At 32.9% G+C, this 20300-nt stretch overlaps 1 protein-coding gene and 1 pseudogene across 1 annotated transcript; both read right to left on the bottom strand.

Annotated features, from left to right (window-relative positions):
- Positions 1–5429: 5429 nt before the first annotated feature.
- Positions 5430–5916, bottom strand: LOC114730901 (L10-interacting MYB domain-containing protein-like). Its single transcript, XM_028918040.1, has 2 exons — positions 5599–5916; positions 5430–5516 (listed from the first exon to the last, which is right to left on the bottom strand). Exons 1-2 carry the CDS (start codon positions 5914–5916, stop codon positions 5430–5432), a joined length of 405 nt encoding a protein of 134 aa, XP_028773873.1.
- Positions 5917–8026: 2110 nt separating this feature from the next.
- On the bottom strand, positions 8027–15534 carry LOC114730812 (endoglucanase 9-like; annotated as a pseudogene).
- Between the last annotated feature and the right edge of the window lie 4766 nt (positions 15535–20300).

The raw sequence follows: 20300 nt of genomic DNA, 5'->3' as shown, positions 1-20300 counted from the left end.
TCTAATTGTAGCAAAATAGGGGGAAAGAAGAAGAGGACTACAGTTTATACTTAGAATTTATTATCTCATAAAAATAAGAGTTGGTCCAGTTGATAAGGAGTTGGTTTATAACCCATAAGATTATGAGTTTGAATCCTGTTGCCAATATAAGGACCTTATTGGTAGTTAATTTGTAAGGAACTTTGTAAGTATTCTTTGAACTTGAAGGTATGCTTTGATCCTGATGAGCCCTAGAACCCAACTCACCTAAACCTTTCCCCTCCAAAAAAGAATTTATTATCTCATGCAAATTAAAATATAAATAAAAACTTTTATTTTAAAATTTTCTCTAGCCTTCCATATTGTTACTTGCTAATTATATGCAGAAAACTTAGCTTTTTCAAATAATATAATCAATTGAGTATTATAGAGCCAAAGGCCTCGTCACCTAATGACATTAAGATAATCTTTATTTTGAATTATATATTTAAAATAAAAATTATTTAAAATATATAAAAAAATTCAATATGGAGCATTCAAAGTCAATCTGAATAATTCACATTAAGATGAGAACTCTATGCTCATCACTGTGATAAGCATCAAATGTGCTCTTGTTGAAGTATATAGCACTAATTAATAACTATGATAGAAAGAGCAAACCTTAAACTTCTAACACACATATCATAATTAAAGAAAATAAATGAAATCACCACAACTTATCTACAATAGAAAAGAGATGGACTTATTTAATTATAGATAAAAAATTTTAATAGAACATTCACAAGCTACCCATATTAGAAAAGAACAGATTTTGCCGAACATGATTATTAAGAGACAAACTCTTAAATAACAATAATAAGAAAAAATGACATAAAAAGAAGTTAAAAATTACAATATTCTAATTTAGGCAGTTAAGATATCAAAATTTTAGGAAAGGAAGTGATGTCTGATATGCTATTTTGTAAATATAGTTAAATAGCAAAAATACCCTTATATCAAAGGGTTTATTAATAAGTTGTGAATTGGCAATGACAAGTGTTGAATAAAAAAAAAAGTGTATTGGCAATGACAAATTATTATTTATTAATAAATTGTGAACTGGCAAAGATAAGGGTTGAATAACAAATGTCAAGAAATGTACTGGAAATGACAAGTTTGATAGCTTTTGTTTTTTTATAAAAAAAAAGATATAAGGATATTTTAGTCATTTGACTATATTTACAAAATATCAGATCAGGTATAGCTTCCTCTCTTGAGATTTTGACCTCTTAGGTACCTAATTGTAATATTGCAATTGCCAACTTCTTTTTTTTTTTTTGTCATTTTCCCTAATAACAAGTTTCCTCATAATTGGCTTGGATGTATATGTTTGCTGCTCTGATATGTTTAGACATATATTGGTGATACGTACATAGTTTGTTTCTTTGTGGCTTGTTGGGAAATGTTGTTGCTATGATACTTAATATAATTTACTCCTAAATATAAAACCCCTAATCTTTTTTTGTCTTATATATATATATATTTTTTTAAGTAGTCCTTTTAATACTTGTACATGTTAAAGATTATATCAAATGGTAGTTTTAGCTAATACATATTATTAGCAATGATATTTTAGGAAAAATAACATCTATTTATTACAAATAACTAACTAAACTAATTTTCTTAATATCTCCAAATTAATTAAGTAAATTTTATATTAAGAAGAGGTAGTACTTTGTGTGCACGCTTGTAACGTGGAGGATCATAACGGGTCATTCCTCAACCTTTCGGGCATATACATATGCCCACTCAGGAGTACAAGTTATATCGCTTTCCTAGGTTGCAACGAGCCAAACATCATATACCTTAGAGCACAGATATGCCAAAATGTGTGAAAGAATCAACAATATATATTTAGCAACTACTCGATCAGTCAAGCATTTTTTTAGGCCTGTTTCCCTATTGATACTGTATATATATTATACTGATTAATATGTTGGGGTTAATTTTGTTCTGTTGTTAGTGTGTGTGTATTAATTTTAATTGGTTTGTTATCTATACAATAGAAGAGGATGATGATTGGTCAAAATGTTTTTATTCAATAAATGTATGTCCAACTATTAGAATGTTTCAACTTATTTTGAGCATAATTATAAATAGCAACCAATATATATATTGTTATTACCTAACAATTATTTTTTCAAAAAAATTCAAATTGTTATCTTTCCTGAAACTGGAAGAGAAATCATAATTTAGTAAGAAGTATGTTGAAGTGATCTCCAAACCACCCATCGTCAAATTATTAGCCTTTTACAACAAATCCACATATCACAAAGGGTTGATATAGGGATATATAAGGGCCTTTGGAATACTTGGATTTGTTAATTACGGAAAAACCAATATCTTTGTAATAAGGATTTATGAGACTAGTATAGAGCATCCTTCTTACTAATAAATTAAAATTTATTATTAGTCTTAGAATAATTTTTTTAAAAAATATTAACAGATTTCCACACCGATTGTGATAACAACCAGTGTACAATTGTGATTTTCTACATTGGTTGTAGAACCAGTTTAAAAAGTCCAATACTTTCTATATTAGTTGTATCCATACTGGTTTATACAGCCAGTGTTAGAAAATCTTTTTAATTGGTGTAAAAATGTCTTTCTATACTGGTGCATATACTAGCATAAGATTTCATAGTTGTCAGTGAATTTTATTGGGAGTAGCAAACATGAGGTAATTGACTTGATCGTTACATGATCCTTAATTACAAGTAAGAAGAACATTATGGGTATGTTTGGATTGGCGTTGGGCAAAACTGACTTCTAGTCCAACTGACTTTTCTAACTGAAGTTAGTTATGGTATGTTTGGATAGATGCTTTTAAAAGTCAATTGAAAAAGTTAAAAGTTGTTTGGATGAATAGAAAAGTTAGTTTAGTTATAAAATGACTGAAAATGGCATATACTATATTGAATAGTAGTGTTTGATATTTTTAATATGATAATTGTGAAAAAAAATCTAAAATTATTATGATAAAATAAAAATAATTGATTTGTGAGATTATAAAATAAAAATATATGTTACCAAGAAAAATTTAAAAACACATTATAGATAATTAATTAAATATATATAATGGACAAACATGAATATAAATTAAAATTCATTTCATCTCTAATTAGAGTAAATAAAACTACATAAGTAATTAGATCGTACTTAATGGACAAACATGTACATAAATCAAATTAAAATTCATTTGGTCTCTAACTAAACTAAATAAAATGACATAACTAATTAGATCGTAAGCTTTGCATAATTTGGTCTCTAATTGAGTCACGAACACGATTCATTTGTGTAGTAGATGTTAAACTTGACGAGGATGCCTCACCAGCTAGATGATTATTGTCTTCATCTATTATACTTCCATGCTCAGCTTGTATAAAGCGGTCATCAGTTGGAGAATTTTGCCTGATAAAATTATGGACAGCCATTGTTGCACAAACTATGCGGACTTGTGCTTGAAACTTGAATCTGGGCATGTCTCTTAAGATTGCAACCCTATTCTTCCAAACCCCAAAAGTTCTTTCAATAGTGCATCTCAAACTTGAATGATAATAATTGGAGGCCTCATTCTCATTTCCAAATCCTGGCTGACGGTTAAAGTCTGGAAGGTGATAGCGCTCACGTTTGTACAAGCCAAGGTATCCCACTTGTGATGAATAACCAGCATCAAACAAATAAAATTTGCCTAGAAAATCATGACTCAATTATGTTGAGGTGAAAATACTGCAATTGAAGCTTAATTTTAAAATAATTGATTTGAAATTTACAAAAATATACCTTCAGGTTGATTAGGGAAATTCATGGATGGAGTTGAAATAGCAGATTAAAAGACACGAGCATCATGTGCACTACCTTCCCAGCCCACCAACACAAACGTGAAGCACATATCCCAATCACATACGGCCATGACATTTTGACTTGGAAATCCCTTCCTCCCAATATATTTGTCTTGCCTAGCTTGACTAACTTGACATTTTATATGGGTGCCATCAAATTGTGCCGATTGCATCCTTAAAAAATAGGAAGTATCGTGGATCATTTGCTATTTTTGGGTGGCAATAGGAGAATGCAGGATCAATAGGCTTGATATTTTCTGGAGATAAATTGAGGCAAACATCCAACACTCTATGAAAATGCCGACTGATAGTTTCTCCTAAACGCTGAAACCTTTCTTAAATCATCTTATTACACTGACCATACGCAATTGTATTCAAGAACATGGAAACAGATTCCTGGACACCTATGTACTTAGAATTTTGCAACCCATGTTCAACCAATTTAGAACATAACCGATGGAATATCTTTGTTTCCATTCGAAACATTTCCTTAGACCGTCCTTCATGCCCATGCAAAAGTTCTTGAACCCATAAATAACCTGTTTATTCGCTAGTTTTGCATGGCTGTTTGCATAGAAAAGGTGTCACATACTGACCCATTAACACACTTAATTGTGATAATTGTGTTGTTTGTTCATGTAAGGCAGGAAGTAATTGAGACCGTTCGTCGTCCCAACCTTCGCCCCAACCATTTGTTGAATCAAACATGGATTATGTTACCTGTGAGCAGTTAAATATTAAATGTGAGTACTATTTTCACAAAAAAAGAAGAGAAAAGATAAGTGATAAATAGCCATTAAATTGTAACATAATAATTATACATAGTCATGAAACACAACATTAAACGTAGTCATGAAACACACAACATTCAACAAGGTCATGAAACACACATAATCATTAAACACATTGTCATGAAACACAATAACCAAGTACATTAAGATAAATAAACAAAAATCATAATAAGTCACTAGGCACAACTCAAGGATTCTTGGGTACAGCATATGGCGGCGGGTTTGCAGCATTGTGCTTCAACCAAGCTACTAATACCTCCCGATTTTCTCTTAAACCAGCATATATGTCCCTGAATGTCTTGTTTGCCAGCAGATTACAACAGACGACACATAGATGAGTGTCACTGACAATTTCAGGCATACTCAGCAGATCATTGGTAAGCTCAATAGTGTTATCATTGTTGGAGATTTTGTTTATTTTCTCTGCTTAACTAATTGAAGCCTTCTCAATCAAACTCACTGAATCTGTTATTCTTCTTGTCATTGGCATTTTTTGCTTCTTGTACTTGTCCAACCCTTCACCTCTCTTCCTCTTTCCTTGACTCCCTAAAGCACTAGGTACAGTGGGTGTAGTGTTCGATGTGTTTGCAGTTAAATTGATGCCATCCAAATAGCCTGAAACTCTTGCACAGCGTCCAGTGTTGTCTTCACTATCCCCTGAACCTTCTTACCTATCCCCTGAACCTTCTTGCCAATCCATTGTTGGTTGGTAGTCATTTGGCTGATCACCCCTCTGTGGCTCAGGCCCGGTCCAAGATGGTGCCTACATATCATCTCCTCATGCCATAATGTCCTTGAATATAGTTTCCAATTCAGTGTGAAACCTTGACCCATGGTGCCTAAACTTTTCATATGCTGGATTTTCCTGCAAACTTAAAAGTAAACCAAAGTTAAATATATTCCAAAAGTATAATACTGCTTCTAAATTAACACAAGCTAGTTCATACCCGTAATTTCCTCTCCCACCACTCATCAGATGCCACCACTGTGTTCCTTTCAGGGTCCCATGCTATACTGGTCTCCTTAACAATTAGTTTATCAAATGTCTTCCACTCTTTTCTTAAGTTATCTAACCTATTTTTCAGTTGCTTTCTTTCATATCCTCTTCCTGTCTTTTCATTGAAAGTTTTATGAATGTTGTCCCAACCTTGTTTTGTAAATGAAGATCCTTGACAAAGTTTGCTATAAATCTGGTCAACACATATTTTGAGAAAAACACCTGTGGTGCTCATGTCCCAATGTGCTTTGCCTGTATCATTACTCATAGTTCTTGTTGAAATTACATATATATCAAACCCACAATTAGCCAAGAATCAAACAGTATAATCAAGCAGTATAAACCCACAATATATGTAAATCAATTTATCACCAAAAGTGCCTTAATTCAAGCAAACTTGGGGTATGCTAACCTTAATACTAGAATTTTTAGCTTAAACAAGACCATAACAGATTCAACTCAACAAGGGCGATGAATTGAAACGGAATAAACGTCACTAAAAATTGGCAAAGCTCTAAATTCATGTTTGGATCAAAATTTCAAACTCAATGCTCAATGTAGCTGGAAAAACCATAAAAAAATTAAAATTGGTCATAACTGAGTACGGATAACAAAAAACACAGAATCACAAAACATAATAGATTTGCTAAACTTTCAATATAATCAAGCAGTATAATCAATCGTGTGAATGATTTCTTTTTTCAATATTCAGATTGTTCATACATGCTAAATATATCCACATATCCAAATATAGCCGTGTGAATCAAAAGCTTCAACCAAGCCAGAATACATCCACATATCCTAGCTAAATATATTCACATATCCTTGATTACCATCTTTGTATTCCCCCCCCAAAGTTTAGAACATGGCACACTCATTTTAATTCCTTCACTTTCTTCCTTAATTATTGTTTGAGAATTCTCAGATGCAATCGAGAGGAGAAGCAGTAGATTGAAATGAGTTCAAGATATATCAATGAGTGAAAGCAAGTATCTGAATGGCGCGTAAAGATTGGAGATCAGAAATGGAGAAGTCATGCACTCTACTAGTTCACTTCGACAAGGGCACACTAGCACTTGCCAAACTATCATATGCTTTGGTCAAAATAGAACGTCTGCAGGAGAAGGGAAAAAAAACAGAAGATGATTCTTTGCACACACAACAGCAGCTATAACCAGAGGAGAAAGGAAAAAAAAACCCCGCCTCCTTCAGCCACGGTCAGCACAGACAAGGAGAACGGAGGATCTAAAGTCAAACAGGGAAAAGAAAAGAAAAGCAACCACGGTACCTTGAGCGGCAGAGGAAGACAGCGGCGATTCTTTGCACACACACACCGATGATGGTAAGGAAAATGACACAGATCTGTCGCAACAGTGATAGAGGGAGAACAGCCGTTGAGACCCACGGATGGAGACACTAGAGAGAGTGACGGACAGAGACACAAGCAACAGTGATGGACGGAGACCCGCGGATGGAGACGGCGAGAGAGTATCGAGAGTGATGGATAGAAGGCCGAATGTAGAGCAAGAGGAGCCTCCGTGTTGCTCGGTTGAGTGTTCTGAGGCTTCGAAGAGGGTTGGGTGGAAATGATAGGTGAGAGAAATTGAATACCTATTAATGTTCATTTAACAGTAAATTGCATTTTGAACGGTGGAAAAGCTGGAGCAGGCAGTGTCCGAAAATAAGCAACTTTTGCTTATAAGTTAGTTCCAAAAGCAACACATCCAAACAATCATTTTTACTTAAATAAGCTAGCAACCTCAGTTACACCCTTTCCTAGGTGCTTTTAGCTTCTCTGATGACAATCCAAACATAGCCTATATCAATGATTGAGTTGAGAGTTCATCAAGAACCAAACTTAGATCTTTCAAACTAAGATAAACTACAAGTCTTAGAGTTCAGGATTGAGGTTTTGTGACTTGTCCAAGACTTATATTTAGGTTGCAGCTCATGAATATACTATAAATTGCAAACTCAAACACCCAATTAAATTTAGTTCCTCCCATTCTTTTTTTTTATAACAAAATTTTAGGAAAGGGGTTGGGCTCACCCATGATCCTAGGGCAGAGCACCTAACACTTGATCCACTGGGGCTTGTCCTTATGGGCATGGAAGCTTGATAAGCAAACCCTTTTTTTCTGGCTCAATAAGTAGGAATCTCCCAGCTTCACTACGCTGTGGTGATGCCTCCCCCAGCTTCGAGACTGGAGCCACAACAAAGTGGGACTCCCCAGGATCGAACCCCTTCCTTTTGGTGAGAGAGTCCAATCCCTTCGCCAGCTGAATCTACGGACGAGGGGTTTAGTTCCTCCCATTATTTTTCTTAGGTGGGTTGGCACATATAGGCCAACTTCTAATGAAGGTATGTCTAGACTTAGCTACAAATTTGCAATGGCAAAGTATGTAAGAGGTCCAACAATAGTACCATTAGTGTAAGTACAGTAGGTTCTAAGTGATTATAATCTTTGCGATCATCAAAGAATTGGTGCTTTGATCTAAACCAATATGTTAGGGTTAGAGTTCATGAGTAGAAGAATGGTCGAAAGCCACCTTTACATCCTAATTTTTTAGTGTGAGTTGCTAGAGAAGGCAATGAAGATCCTCTATGGTGAATCCTCATTGGAAAATAAGGACCATACCCTACCATATAGGACATCCTCAAAGGATTGTCTCCTGAAATGTAGTCCACCTACAAATATTTAACAAAAATTGTGTTAAGAAAGTGAAATTAAGTGAAATTTGAGGATATTAAAAAAATTAGTTAAGCTAGTTATTTGTAATAGATAAATATTGTTTTTCCTAAAATACTCCTATTAATCATGTGCATTGAAAGTACCCTTTAATGAAAACTCCTTAACTTATATACTCCTCGGGTCTTTAATATAGGATCTAATTGTTGAGTTAGTTTTGGTCCTAAATATAAGACCCATTTCTCATATTTATCAATTTTCTCTAAATTACCCCTAGGGATACTCCCTCAACCATAATCAAGTAGAAGAGGAAGAGGAGGTATTAAGAAAGATGATTATGGTATTTTAAGAAAAATATGTCACATTTGTTATAATTAACTAACTTACCTAATTTCCTTGATCTAATCAAATTAGTTAAATAGGTCTTATATTAAGGACCGGAGGAGTACATATAGTCATTATAGGGATTACTTGGAGACAAAATGGATAAATCCTTGAGACAAAGTGAATTGGATCTTATATTTAGAATCAAATTTAATTTTTAATTAGCTCATGTATTAGGGATCGGAGGTAGTAAATAAGAGTCAAAAATCTCAACAATATCCATTTCAAATGATTTCTACTATACTCTTTTTGAGTCTTGGATTGGATGAGACTAAATTCTCTTCCAACTATATGAAATTTGAAATCAAGAACTTCCTTGTCTCTTTGCCAGACTTCTTAAGGTGTTTGGAGTGACCAAGAGATCCTTGAACATATGCTTTTCGAATGACATGTACTTGGAATAGGTTGTGAGCAAGAATGTTAGAGATGCCACATATTGAAGATTGCTTTGAGGAAGCTTGAAACATTAGCCCTCCTCCCCAACACCAAATGTATCTTTAATTAATTACAATTTCACCAAGGTACAAAATAAATAAAGAAGCATTCAAGTCATTTATTAGTTTTCTAATACATCTTCTTGTAAATTTTGCCCTTACCTTTTGTATATTGGGTGGTTGAATTGGGAGAGTTGGGCAAAATCTTGCACACAAAATTCTCAGCTTCTAGCCGGTATTGATCAAAGTTCTCATCATGATTTAACATTGCTCTCTGCATTAACATTTAAAACTAGTAACTCACATAAACCAAGGCATATATGTAATACAAATACATTCATCATTGAAAAATTACTCCTTTGTATGATACAAATTAAACAACCGAATTACCTATACTCCCTCCGGTCTTATTTATAAGATCTCAAAATTTGAATTTTTTTTGTTTCTTTTTATAAAATCTTATTAAAGATTGTTTGAACATTAAATGTGTTTTTATCAATTTTATCTATAATTAATTTTCTATTCTCTCTCCTAATCTTTTTCTCATATTTGATTCTCTTTCATCCTTTATGTCATTACTGGTATTTCTCTCTCTTATATGCTCCCTCATTAAATAAGGACATAATTGAAAAAAGAGCAAGGATTAATTTTTACATATTTGTTGCTTTTAACTAATTTTAACACTTTTTTAAACAGTATAATTTAGTTAATAGGATCTTATAAAAAGGATAGGAGGGAATACTAAAAAGTTGGTTAAAATTGTTTTAAAACAATAAGTATATAAAAATATATAAATTATTTTTTTAAAAAACTTTTTCATGGAGAGAGAGTGAGAGAAAGAATGAGCAAACCCATAATTAATACACTGAGATTACCCATAATTAATAAAGGTAAAAATAAAAATGATAGTCCCTCCAATACTAAATATATAAACTAGTTAATAAATTTGTAGGGATTAAGAAAATTAACTAAGTTACTCATTTATAAATAAACTGTTTGTTAGTTTTCTTAAAGTATCACTTCTAATCATTTGCATGGAAATTGTTACTCTGTTGATGAAAATTCTCCTTAATATGTATAATTAATGGGGCGAGCTTAGGAAAAAAAATTATAAATTTGGAAGATAAAATGAATTGAGATTTTATAATTAGGATTAAAATAAATCCATCTACTAACTCTTACATTTAGTATTAGAGGAAGTATTACAAAAATTCGAACAGGCTATTAATTAATGTCTTTTCAATTATAAATAGAAACATGTTATTCCTAAAAAAAACTTTCTAACATATTTTACAGGAAGGAGTATACTATATTACTCTTGACTAAAAATATTTACCCTTGAGAGAAGCAATGTGCACCAGCATACTTGTTGTCCCAACTAAAGATATCTGGTTCAAGATAGTCATCAGCTCCAAAATTCTTAATTAATTTATTATAATAAATAGCATTTGTTGTCCTAAAAAGCGATGCAACTCCCCCACAATAGCTCATCGTAAATCAAAAAGAAAAATATTAAAAATCATACTCTTTGCAAAACTTATTTGTTAGCCGAAAAAACTTTCAGACCAAATTACAATGTACATGAAATAAGGCATTATGTGATGTTAACTGTACAACTTTTTTTCATTCATTAATTTACGAGGACCATCAAGTTTAACATAGTAAACAATTCTCTAAAGAGGATAAACGTGAAACATGACATATAAAAGAAACACTCATTTTTCTTTGAAAATATCTGAAAATATTAGAATCTGGAAAGCATAATTATTGGAACAGTATTAATTAATTAATTATCTTGTAACCATTATATGAGCAATAAAATGGGCAAACAGCAGATCCAAGTGAACTATTGTAAGAACCTTGATATCTCAAAGCAGATTTGAACACTTTTTTGGCGGTCCTCAATAAAATCTTTGAATATGTTGGATCAGCCCTATGGGAAAACAATAGAGGCAGCGGCGAGGGCGGCGGCAGTTTCCCTGGCCGCCTCTAAACCCGGTTTATCACATGCCAGACCCAATACACGGTTCGAACCTTGTTCATATCTTCAAGCCTTTCCCAACATTTGTGGTCCACATTCCAGTGATCGACACCTATGTGGAGTCCACCAGGAGCAGGAGCAGTGGCACACTTTAGGAGGTAGTCGGTGGGCCTCTTGTATTTGGGAGCCCATTCTCCAGCCATGTTTAATTGTGCTCCCTGATAACATGGTAGCCGTGAATGCCATTAGAAAGTTGAATTTGACGTTGCCCTTGTTTAAGATCATGATTAAAATTATTTATAAATAGATTTTATGTAAGTCAAAATAAAATTTTTTTCACATGTTTACCTTGCATATCGTAAATCACGATTAAAAAATTACTTATAAGTCATTCCAAACGAGTCCATTATTTCCAACATCATAGTAGCCTCCGGTTAAATCCACCTACCAAATATCAAAGTATTGTTTTGATCACTTACAAGTTTCTTAATTTTCTTGTTTGATTTAGAGGAAATTAATTAATTTATTTTAATTTCATTAAAATTACATGAATCAAATTATTCTGCCCTTCATTCTATTTTAATGTCAAATTGATGAAGAGTATAAAAGGCTTAAAATTAAATTAACAGTAATATTTATTAAGAAAAATTAATTAATTATTCCTTATAATTTCATCTAATTTTAATTGAGCCCCTGTATTTTTTTTAATTATTAGGTCTTATAGTTTCTTCAATTATAGATATTAGTCTCTATACTAATAATTTATTAATTTGTAAGATAAAGGACTACAGTAGTTGATGACGAGATTTTCACTTAATATATACCTAAATTAATTTTTTCTATATGGATCTAAATAAAATCAAAGTCAACTAGATGCAAGAGAGCGTTATCAGCATAATTTTTTTAATTTTTATGTCAATAATAAATAAATTTTATTTAATAATTTTATTTTTTTAAAAAATCTCTTTTTTACTTTGTATTTTTATGATAACTTATATGTCACTTAATTAACATTTCACATCAATTTTAATTAACACATTATGAGAATATGGACTAATGTTTATAATTAAGAAAACTGTGAGAACAAATAAATAGAAAAAATATTAAAATGTGATTGAAATTATATAATACCTCCAATCCTTAATACAAGAGCTAGTTAACTAATTTGAGTATATTAATAAAATTAATTAAGTTAGTTATTTGTAATAAATATGTATTGTCTTTTCTAAAATACCCTTGCTAATCATGTATATAAGTTATAATTACCATTTGATAAAACAACATGTACAATTACTACAAAGACTGTCTTGAAAAATGGATAATATGAGAGACAAAATGGATTGGGGTCTTATATTTAGGAATAAACTAAATGTCAAACTAACTTTTATATTAAAGATAGGAGGTAGTAAAACTATACGGATTTAAGAATTACTTTTCTAATGAAAGAAAAGTATATGTGAAAGCAGAACAATTTAACAACGCAGGCAAAGACATGAGATGTCCATTGACAAGAGGAAAAGGACATGAGACTTAGGGGGTGTTTAGGTAATCAAAAAATACTTCTCAGAAGCACTTTTTCACAAATCGAGGCAAACTCTTCTATATATTTATTTCGTATATCATAAAAACACTTTTAAAATAATGGTTTTGTTTCTACCCAAACACCCTTATTACTTGTTTATGGAAAAATTCAATCAATTAAATGGAAAATTGCGGAAAAGTCCCTACTTGAATTTTGCTTATGTAAAAATGACTTGAATTGAACGGATATAACTCATCTTCATTAGGTGTAACTTTTTTTTTTAATTGTATGCAAATCTTTAGTTGCATGAAAATATTTTGACTTTTCTGTTTTGTACATGGTTGAGGATATATTATATACAACTGAAGAAGAGTTGTGCTTACTGAGTATGAAATTGAGTTGCTTATGTGTCATTAAACAAATTTCAAACTTAGATACCTTTAAGTTATAAATAATTCAAATAGGGGATTTTTTTTAGCAATTTTTTTCTAATTAATATACCACGAAAAATATCACAATATATACATTGTTATTGTTATTATTTTATCCTTGTTACTGCATTGCTTTGTCCTCGGTTTGTCTCCTTTAACGGGTAAATGAATGACCTCTGGCCAACATGCTCCATTAGTCTGTTGACTGTTTAGTTTAGCTATTTTATTCAAAATATTCATAGCCAATCAAAAAGTGGAAGGCATAAAAACGAGGAAAGCTGCTCTAGTCTGAATGCATATTTTCTCCCAAATGAGTAAATATACAGAATAACATAAATACCTCAAAACTGTTCCAAAAAAGTTATATAATTTCAGCAAAATTGGTCAATGTAATTTTCCTTTTTTTATGAGGAAACATTTGTGCGCATTTTGATAACAATATAAATAATAGTACAAGTTCAGCAATGCTTTCAAAAGTTGGTGTATTTTATTTTAAAAATATACAATTATTAAACATAAAACTTGTTCTTTAGTTAATAAGTATGTTATAGTACTGATTTTACGGAATGAGTTTGGGTACTTATAAAAAGTGACTAGCACTTCAAACTCATTAGATTTGGATCATCCAAATTTGATCCGAATGGTTCAGATTTATTTTCTTTTTTATTTTTACTTTTTTAAAATAATTATTTTAATCGGTATAGAATAAAAAATAAAGATAATATCTCAGAAGTCATTTTTTTAAACAAAATAATTTTTTATTTAAAAATAATTAATGAAAAATATTAAATTTGAAAATGTCCAGATCAAATCTAGACTATTCAGATTGCTCATCAAGTAATGAGTGCTGAGCACTTGGTGCTCATCACTTGATGAGTATTCTAAGCTTAATAAAGCAAAAGAAAAATATAAAATTCAATCTATTATTTGACCCATTTAAAACTCTTGATCACACTAATCTAGGACTAAATCATTGATTCATTAGTTTGACCAGTTGACCCATACAATATGCATATAACCCAAATTAATTTTGAAAAACATATATAGGAAAGAATAACATACATGGATTGCTGGCAAAAAAAAAAAAGATAATTAATTTGGAGGTCCTTCTAGTTTTATTCAATTTGGAATCAAGGCCTTGAGCTTTTTTTTATTTTTATTGGATCCTTTAAGTTTGTTCTGTTACATGCATTAATCCCTGTTAAATAAAAAAATGATGTTAAAACTTCAGTTAAAAGGCACTACAAACGTCTTCCCTATCTGAAACAACTCTTTCTATCTCCTTCCCCAGTAACCTTTATTCTCTCTCTGCATTTGTCTATCGTATTAAGCTGATGTCCCCTGATAACATCCTTCTCACTCGAATTTAAACATCCCTCCTCTTTGGCCATATTATCTCTTATCAATCAACTTTTATTTGTTCCCCATTATGAAAGCTAAGCTGATAATTTGCTTTAGTTTTCTATTAAGATAACTTTTACCAATAAATTACTCTATCATTCTTTAATGCTTTTATCACATTGGCCAGTTTTTATCAGCAACAAGTTGAACCCCTATAGGTGAAAGTCTTGCGTCTTTACAATGTACTTAATCACATCCTAGCCTCCGACCAAATGTGTTGGAAATCTTGAGGATTCTAGAAGGCAGAGTTGAACAGGAGTAGCCAGGGGTGGGGTCACCTCATCAAAAATGGAAAATTTAAAGTTGAGAGAGAAAGGTCACTTGGTCGACATTCTATGTCATCAAGCAAGGAGAAGTCGTTGCTGGCTTTTGAGGTTATGTCAAGAAAGCTTAGCAGTAGATAGGAAGATAAGAGAGATAGGAAAGAGAAAAGAGGAAATAGAGAGATGAGGACATGGCAAAGGGGGAATATGGGCACAAGAGAGGGGAGAGAGGGGAAGGATGGGGGTTGTCATATTCAATGATGGACAATAGCGGGGTACTAATGTATATGTGTATGTGTTGGGGTGTGAGAAGGGATCAGCTTAATAAGGTAGGCAAATACAGAGAGAGGAGAGAAAAGGTTATCGGGGAAGGAGATAGAACGAGTTGTTTTAGATGGAGAAGACACTTGCGGTGCTTTTTAACGAAAGTTTTAACAGTTTAGTTTTTTGTTTAACAGCAGGGATTAACATACTTAATATAACAAACTTAAAGGACCCAATAAAAAGAAAAAGAAACTCAAGGACTTAATTCAAAATTGAATAAAACTATAAGGACTTCTAAATTAATTACCCCCAAAAAAACATACATGGGCAAGGCAACCATTAGAGAGACCAGAGTTAGAGTGCCAAGTGATTTGCTCGTTTATGGGTAGCCTCCTGACCTGGAAAAAACAATAGTGACTTTTCCAATGCTTCTCTATAATTATGAGGGTTTCCTTCGACATTGTTAACCAAGAAGAAGATGAAGAAGATGGTGATGGAGAGGAAGAATCTGAACATAACTACCAAACACAAAGAAGCTCCCTCTGAACGGCTGAACCTAATGAGTATTATTTTTGAGACCTGTTAGGTTTTGGTGACTCAATCTTAAATTGAACTACCCTCTTATAAGCTGGTGAATGAAATTAATTAAATTAAATAATTTTCTAAACAATGAAATAAATTATTGATTAGCTTTCCAACCTAAATGGACCAAGACAATTTGAGTTAATACAAGTTTAATACAAGTTTTTTTGGCTAGCAACAACCACAGCAATAGTAGCATCACAAAGAAGAGTCTAATATTAAGAAAATATTTGCTTAGTTGTTGGCTAATCAAGAGTCTGCAACGGCTGAGAACAAAGCCATATTTTCTCTTGATGAAACCGCTATTAATAATCTTAAAGTTCAAATGGGTCAGTTAGCATCATAGATGAATGTTCTTGCAAGGAATAGCCTTCCAAATGACACCATTCCTAATCTTAAGAGAGATGGAAAAGAAGAAAGCAATCACTTTGAGAAGTGGAAAGGTTTTACTTGACATGCTTAGTTCCAGCAGAGCTAACAAAGAAGTTAGGAATGAGGTAATGATTAATCTTGACATGGGTGAAGAAAGGAATGAAGAACACATTGTTGAAGATGACAACAAGAAGAGAAAGCAAGCTGAAGAGGACATAACAGATATGGTTAAAGACAAGCATGTGACCTTTGATATAGCAGAGGAAAAGAAGAGGAAAACTCATACCTCTCCTCCCAAATATGTGCCACTATGACCTTTCCCTCAAAGACTTAAGAAGCAATAAGAGGATAGTCAATTCAAGAAATTCCTCAAAATATTCAAGCAACTGCACCTTAACATACCTTTGGTGGAAGCATTAGAACAAATGCCAAAGTATGCTAAATTTATGAAATATATGCTTTCAAAGAAGAGGAGGTTTACTGAGTATGAAGTAGTAGCTATCACTTAGAGTTTCACTAATGTTATGAAGCAAATCCCTCCTAAGTTGAAAGATCCTGGTAGTTTCTCTATTTCTTGTCACATTGGAAATAGGTTTTTGGGGCAAGCTTTATATGATCTTGGAGTTAGTGTGAATCTGATGCCACTCTCAGTTTTTAACAAGTTAGAGTTGGGTGAAGCTAGAACTACCATTGTTATATTACAATTGGCTGATAAGAGCATGTCCTACCCTTAGGGAATCATTGAGAATGTATTGGTTAAGGTTAACAATTCATATTCCCTACTGACTTTATTGTTATTGACTTTGAAGCTGATAAGGAAATGCCTTTACTACTTAGGAGACCATTTTTAGCAACCACTAGAATCCTTATCAATGTCAAAAAAGGATAATTAAACTTGAGGGTTAATGATGAGCATGTGAGATTCAACATGCACCACTTACTGAAAGCCCCAAGCCAACATGAACAGTGTTCCTATATAGACATTATTGATCAAATTGTGCAAGATGACTTTAACAAGTCAATGTTCAAGGATGCCCTTAACACTATACTATGGGGTCTTGATATAGAAGATATAGAAGTAGCAGAGATATTGGCATTAATAAATGCTTTGTCTTCTTACCCCAAGAGCTGGGCACATTTTGAGTATTTGGACCTATTTGCCCTAGATAGGCCAACTTTGGTACTATCTCCTGAACAGCCTTTGATTCTTGAGCTTAAAGCTCTACCTTCTCATTTGTAGTATGTCTACTTGGACTCTAACAACACTCTATCGGTGATTGTCTCTTTAGATCTTACTATTCAACAAGAAAAGCAATTAACCGAAGTTCTTAAGGCTTATAAAAAGGCCACTAGATAAACAATTGTAGATATCAAGGGTATTAGTCTCTCTGCTTGTATGCATAAGATTTTGTAAGAAGACAATTGTAAAGCCTCTATTGAACACTAAAGAAGACTCAATCAAATGATGAAGGAAGTGGTAAAGAAGGAAATTCTCAAGTGGCTTGATGTGAGAATCATTTATCCTATCTCAGACAGCTCTTGGGTGAGCCCAATCCAATACATCCCTAAAAAGGGTGGTATGACTATAGTGGCTAACACTTGTAATGAGCTAATTCCTACTCGCACTGTTACTGGATGGAGGGTATGTATAGATAACTGGAAATTAAATGCTACAACTAGGAAAGATCACTTTCCCCTTTCATTTATTGATCAGATGTTAGATAAGCTTGTTAGAAGGGAATTCTTTTGCTTTCTTGATAGGTATTCTGACTATAATCAGATTGCCATTGCTTCAGAAGATCAGGAGAAGACAACTTTCACTTGTCCTTATGGGACTTTTGCTTTCAAATGTATACATTTGGCTTGTTTAACACACTAGCTACCTTTCAACGTTATATAATAGCCATTTTTGCCGATATGATTGAGCACACTATGAAAGTCCTTATGGATGACTTCACAATTTTTGGTTATTCATTTGATGAGTGTCTAACTAATCTCGTAAGTATCTTAAAGCAGTGTGAATAAACCAACCTTGTCCTCAATTGAGAAAAATGTCACTTGATGGTGAAAGAGGGTATTGTGTTAGGCCACCAATTGTCCAAGAATGGATTAGAAGTTGACAAAGCAAAGATTTTTGTAATTGAACAACTTCCTCAACCTACAAATGTTAAGGGCGTGAGAAGCTTCCTAAGACACGCTGGTTTTTATTGCTGCTTCATCAAGGGCTTCTCCAAAATCACCAAGCTACTACGTGCTTTACTTGAGAAGGATATGGAATTGAAGTTTGATGATACTTGTTGTGAGGCTTTTGAAGAGTTAAAGAGAAGGCTTATCACTACCCCTATTATGACGGCCCCTAATTGGAGTTTGTCATTCATTGTTATGTGTGATGCTAGTGATTATGTGGTGGGAACTATTCTTGGCTAGAAAAAAGATAAGGTTTTTCACCCTATTTATTACGCAAGTAGAACACTTGATGATGCTCAAGAGAACTACACCACTACTAAAAAAGAATTACTTGCAATGGTTTTTGCCTTTAACAAGTTTTGCTCTTACTTGGTGGGAGCTAAAGTGATTGTTTACACTGATCATGCAGCACTAAAGTATCTTTTTAGCAAGAAGGAGTCTAAAGCACGGTTGATTAGATGGGTGCTTCTCTTGCAAGAATTTGATCTTGAAATTGTTGATGAAAGGGCACCAAAAATCAAGTAGCTAACCATCTCTCACGATTGAGTACGGATGCTAAAATAAAACCTAACCAAGTGACTAATGAGACTTTCCTTGTTGAGTAACTCTTTGCCATAATTGACATTGCAGTGCCTTGGTATGCTGAGATTGTCATTTTTATTATTTGTGGCATTATTCCTCAAGATTTAAATCACTATTAGGGGAGAAAATTCCTATATGATGTCAAGCTCTACCATTGGGAAGATCTATTTTTGTTTCATCATTGTGCTGACCAACTACTGAGAAGCTATGTTTAAAAATGTAAACAAGAAGAAATTTTGAGATATTACCATCTGTTTGAATATGGAGGTTACTTTGGGGGTAACAAGACTACTGTAAAGGTCTCGCAATTTGGATTTTTCTAGCCTATGTTGTTTAAAGATACCTATGAGTTTGTGTTAACTTGTGACCATTGTCAACAAGTGGACAATATATCGAGATGAAATGAGATGCCCCTAAATAATATGCTTGAAGTGGAATTATTCGATGTTTAGGGGATTGACTTCATGGGACCATTCCCTAAGTTCTTCAATAATCAATACATTTTAATGGCAGTAGATTATGTGTCAAAGTGAGTTGAAGCCATTGTCTCCCTAACTAATAATGTAAAGGTGGTTGTCAAATTTTGAAAAAGAATATTTTCACTTGGTTTGGAACCCCAATAGCCATAATCAGTGATGGGGAAGCCATTTTTGCAACAATCAATTCAGAGCTCTATTAAAGATGTATCGTGTCAAGCATAAGGTTGCTTTAGCTTATCATCCTCAAACCAACTAACAAGTGGAGATCTCTAATAGAGAAAACAAAAAGATATTGGAAAAACCAGTGGGACACACAAGAAAGGATTAGTCCACTAAGCTTTATGACATTTTATAGGCATGCCAAATGACATGCAAAACGCCTATTGGTATATCAATATACAGACTGATTTTCAAAAAAGCATGCAATTTCCCTGTTAAACTCAAACATAGTGATTATTAGGCTATCAAAAAGATGAATTTTAATGCTAAGGCTATTGGTGAGAAGTGACTCTTATAGCTAAATGAACTTAAAGAATTCTAATTTAATCCCTATGAAAGTTCAAGACTTTATAAAGAGAACACCAAGAGGCTTCATGATAAGAAAATCCTGTGGGACACACAAGAAAGAATTAGTCCACTAAGCTTTATGACGTTTTATAGGCATGCCAAATGACATGCAAAACGCCTATTGGTATATCAATATACAAACTGATTTTCAAAAAAGCATGCAATTTCCCTGTTAAACTCAAACATAGTGATTATTAGGCTATCAAAAAGATGAATTTTAATGCTAAGGCTATTGGTGAGAAGTGACTCTTATAGCTAAATGAACTTAAAGAATTCTAATTTAATGCCTATGAAAGTTCAAGACTCTATAAAGAGAACACCAAGAGGCTTCATGATAAGAAAATCCTTATCACAGCTTTGCAGTTAGGTCAACAAGTTCTATTGCACAATTCCAAGCTAAGACTCTTTCCTGGGAAGCTAAAATCTAGATGGTCTGGTCCATTTACCATTGTGGGAGTTTATGGTCATGGAGTAGTGGAGCTAGAAGGAAAAGATGGGGAGAAATTTCAAGTT

The sequence above is a fragment of the Neltuma alba genome, unplaced genomic scaffold, assembly GCF_004799145.2.
Source record: "Neltuma alba isolate B1F8T4 unplaced genomic scaffold, ASM479914v2 tig00000390_pilon, whole genome shotgun sequence".
Taxonomy (NCBI): domain Eukaryota; kingdom Viridiplantae; phylum Streptophyta; class Magnoliopsida; order Fabales; family Fabaceae; genus Neltuma; species Neltuma alba.
The sequence above is the reverse complement of the archived record's forward strand: the minus strand, read 5'-3'. Positions and strand labels throughout refer to the sequence as shown.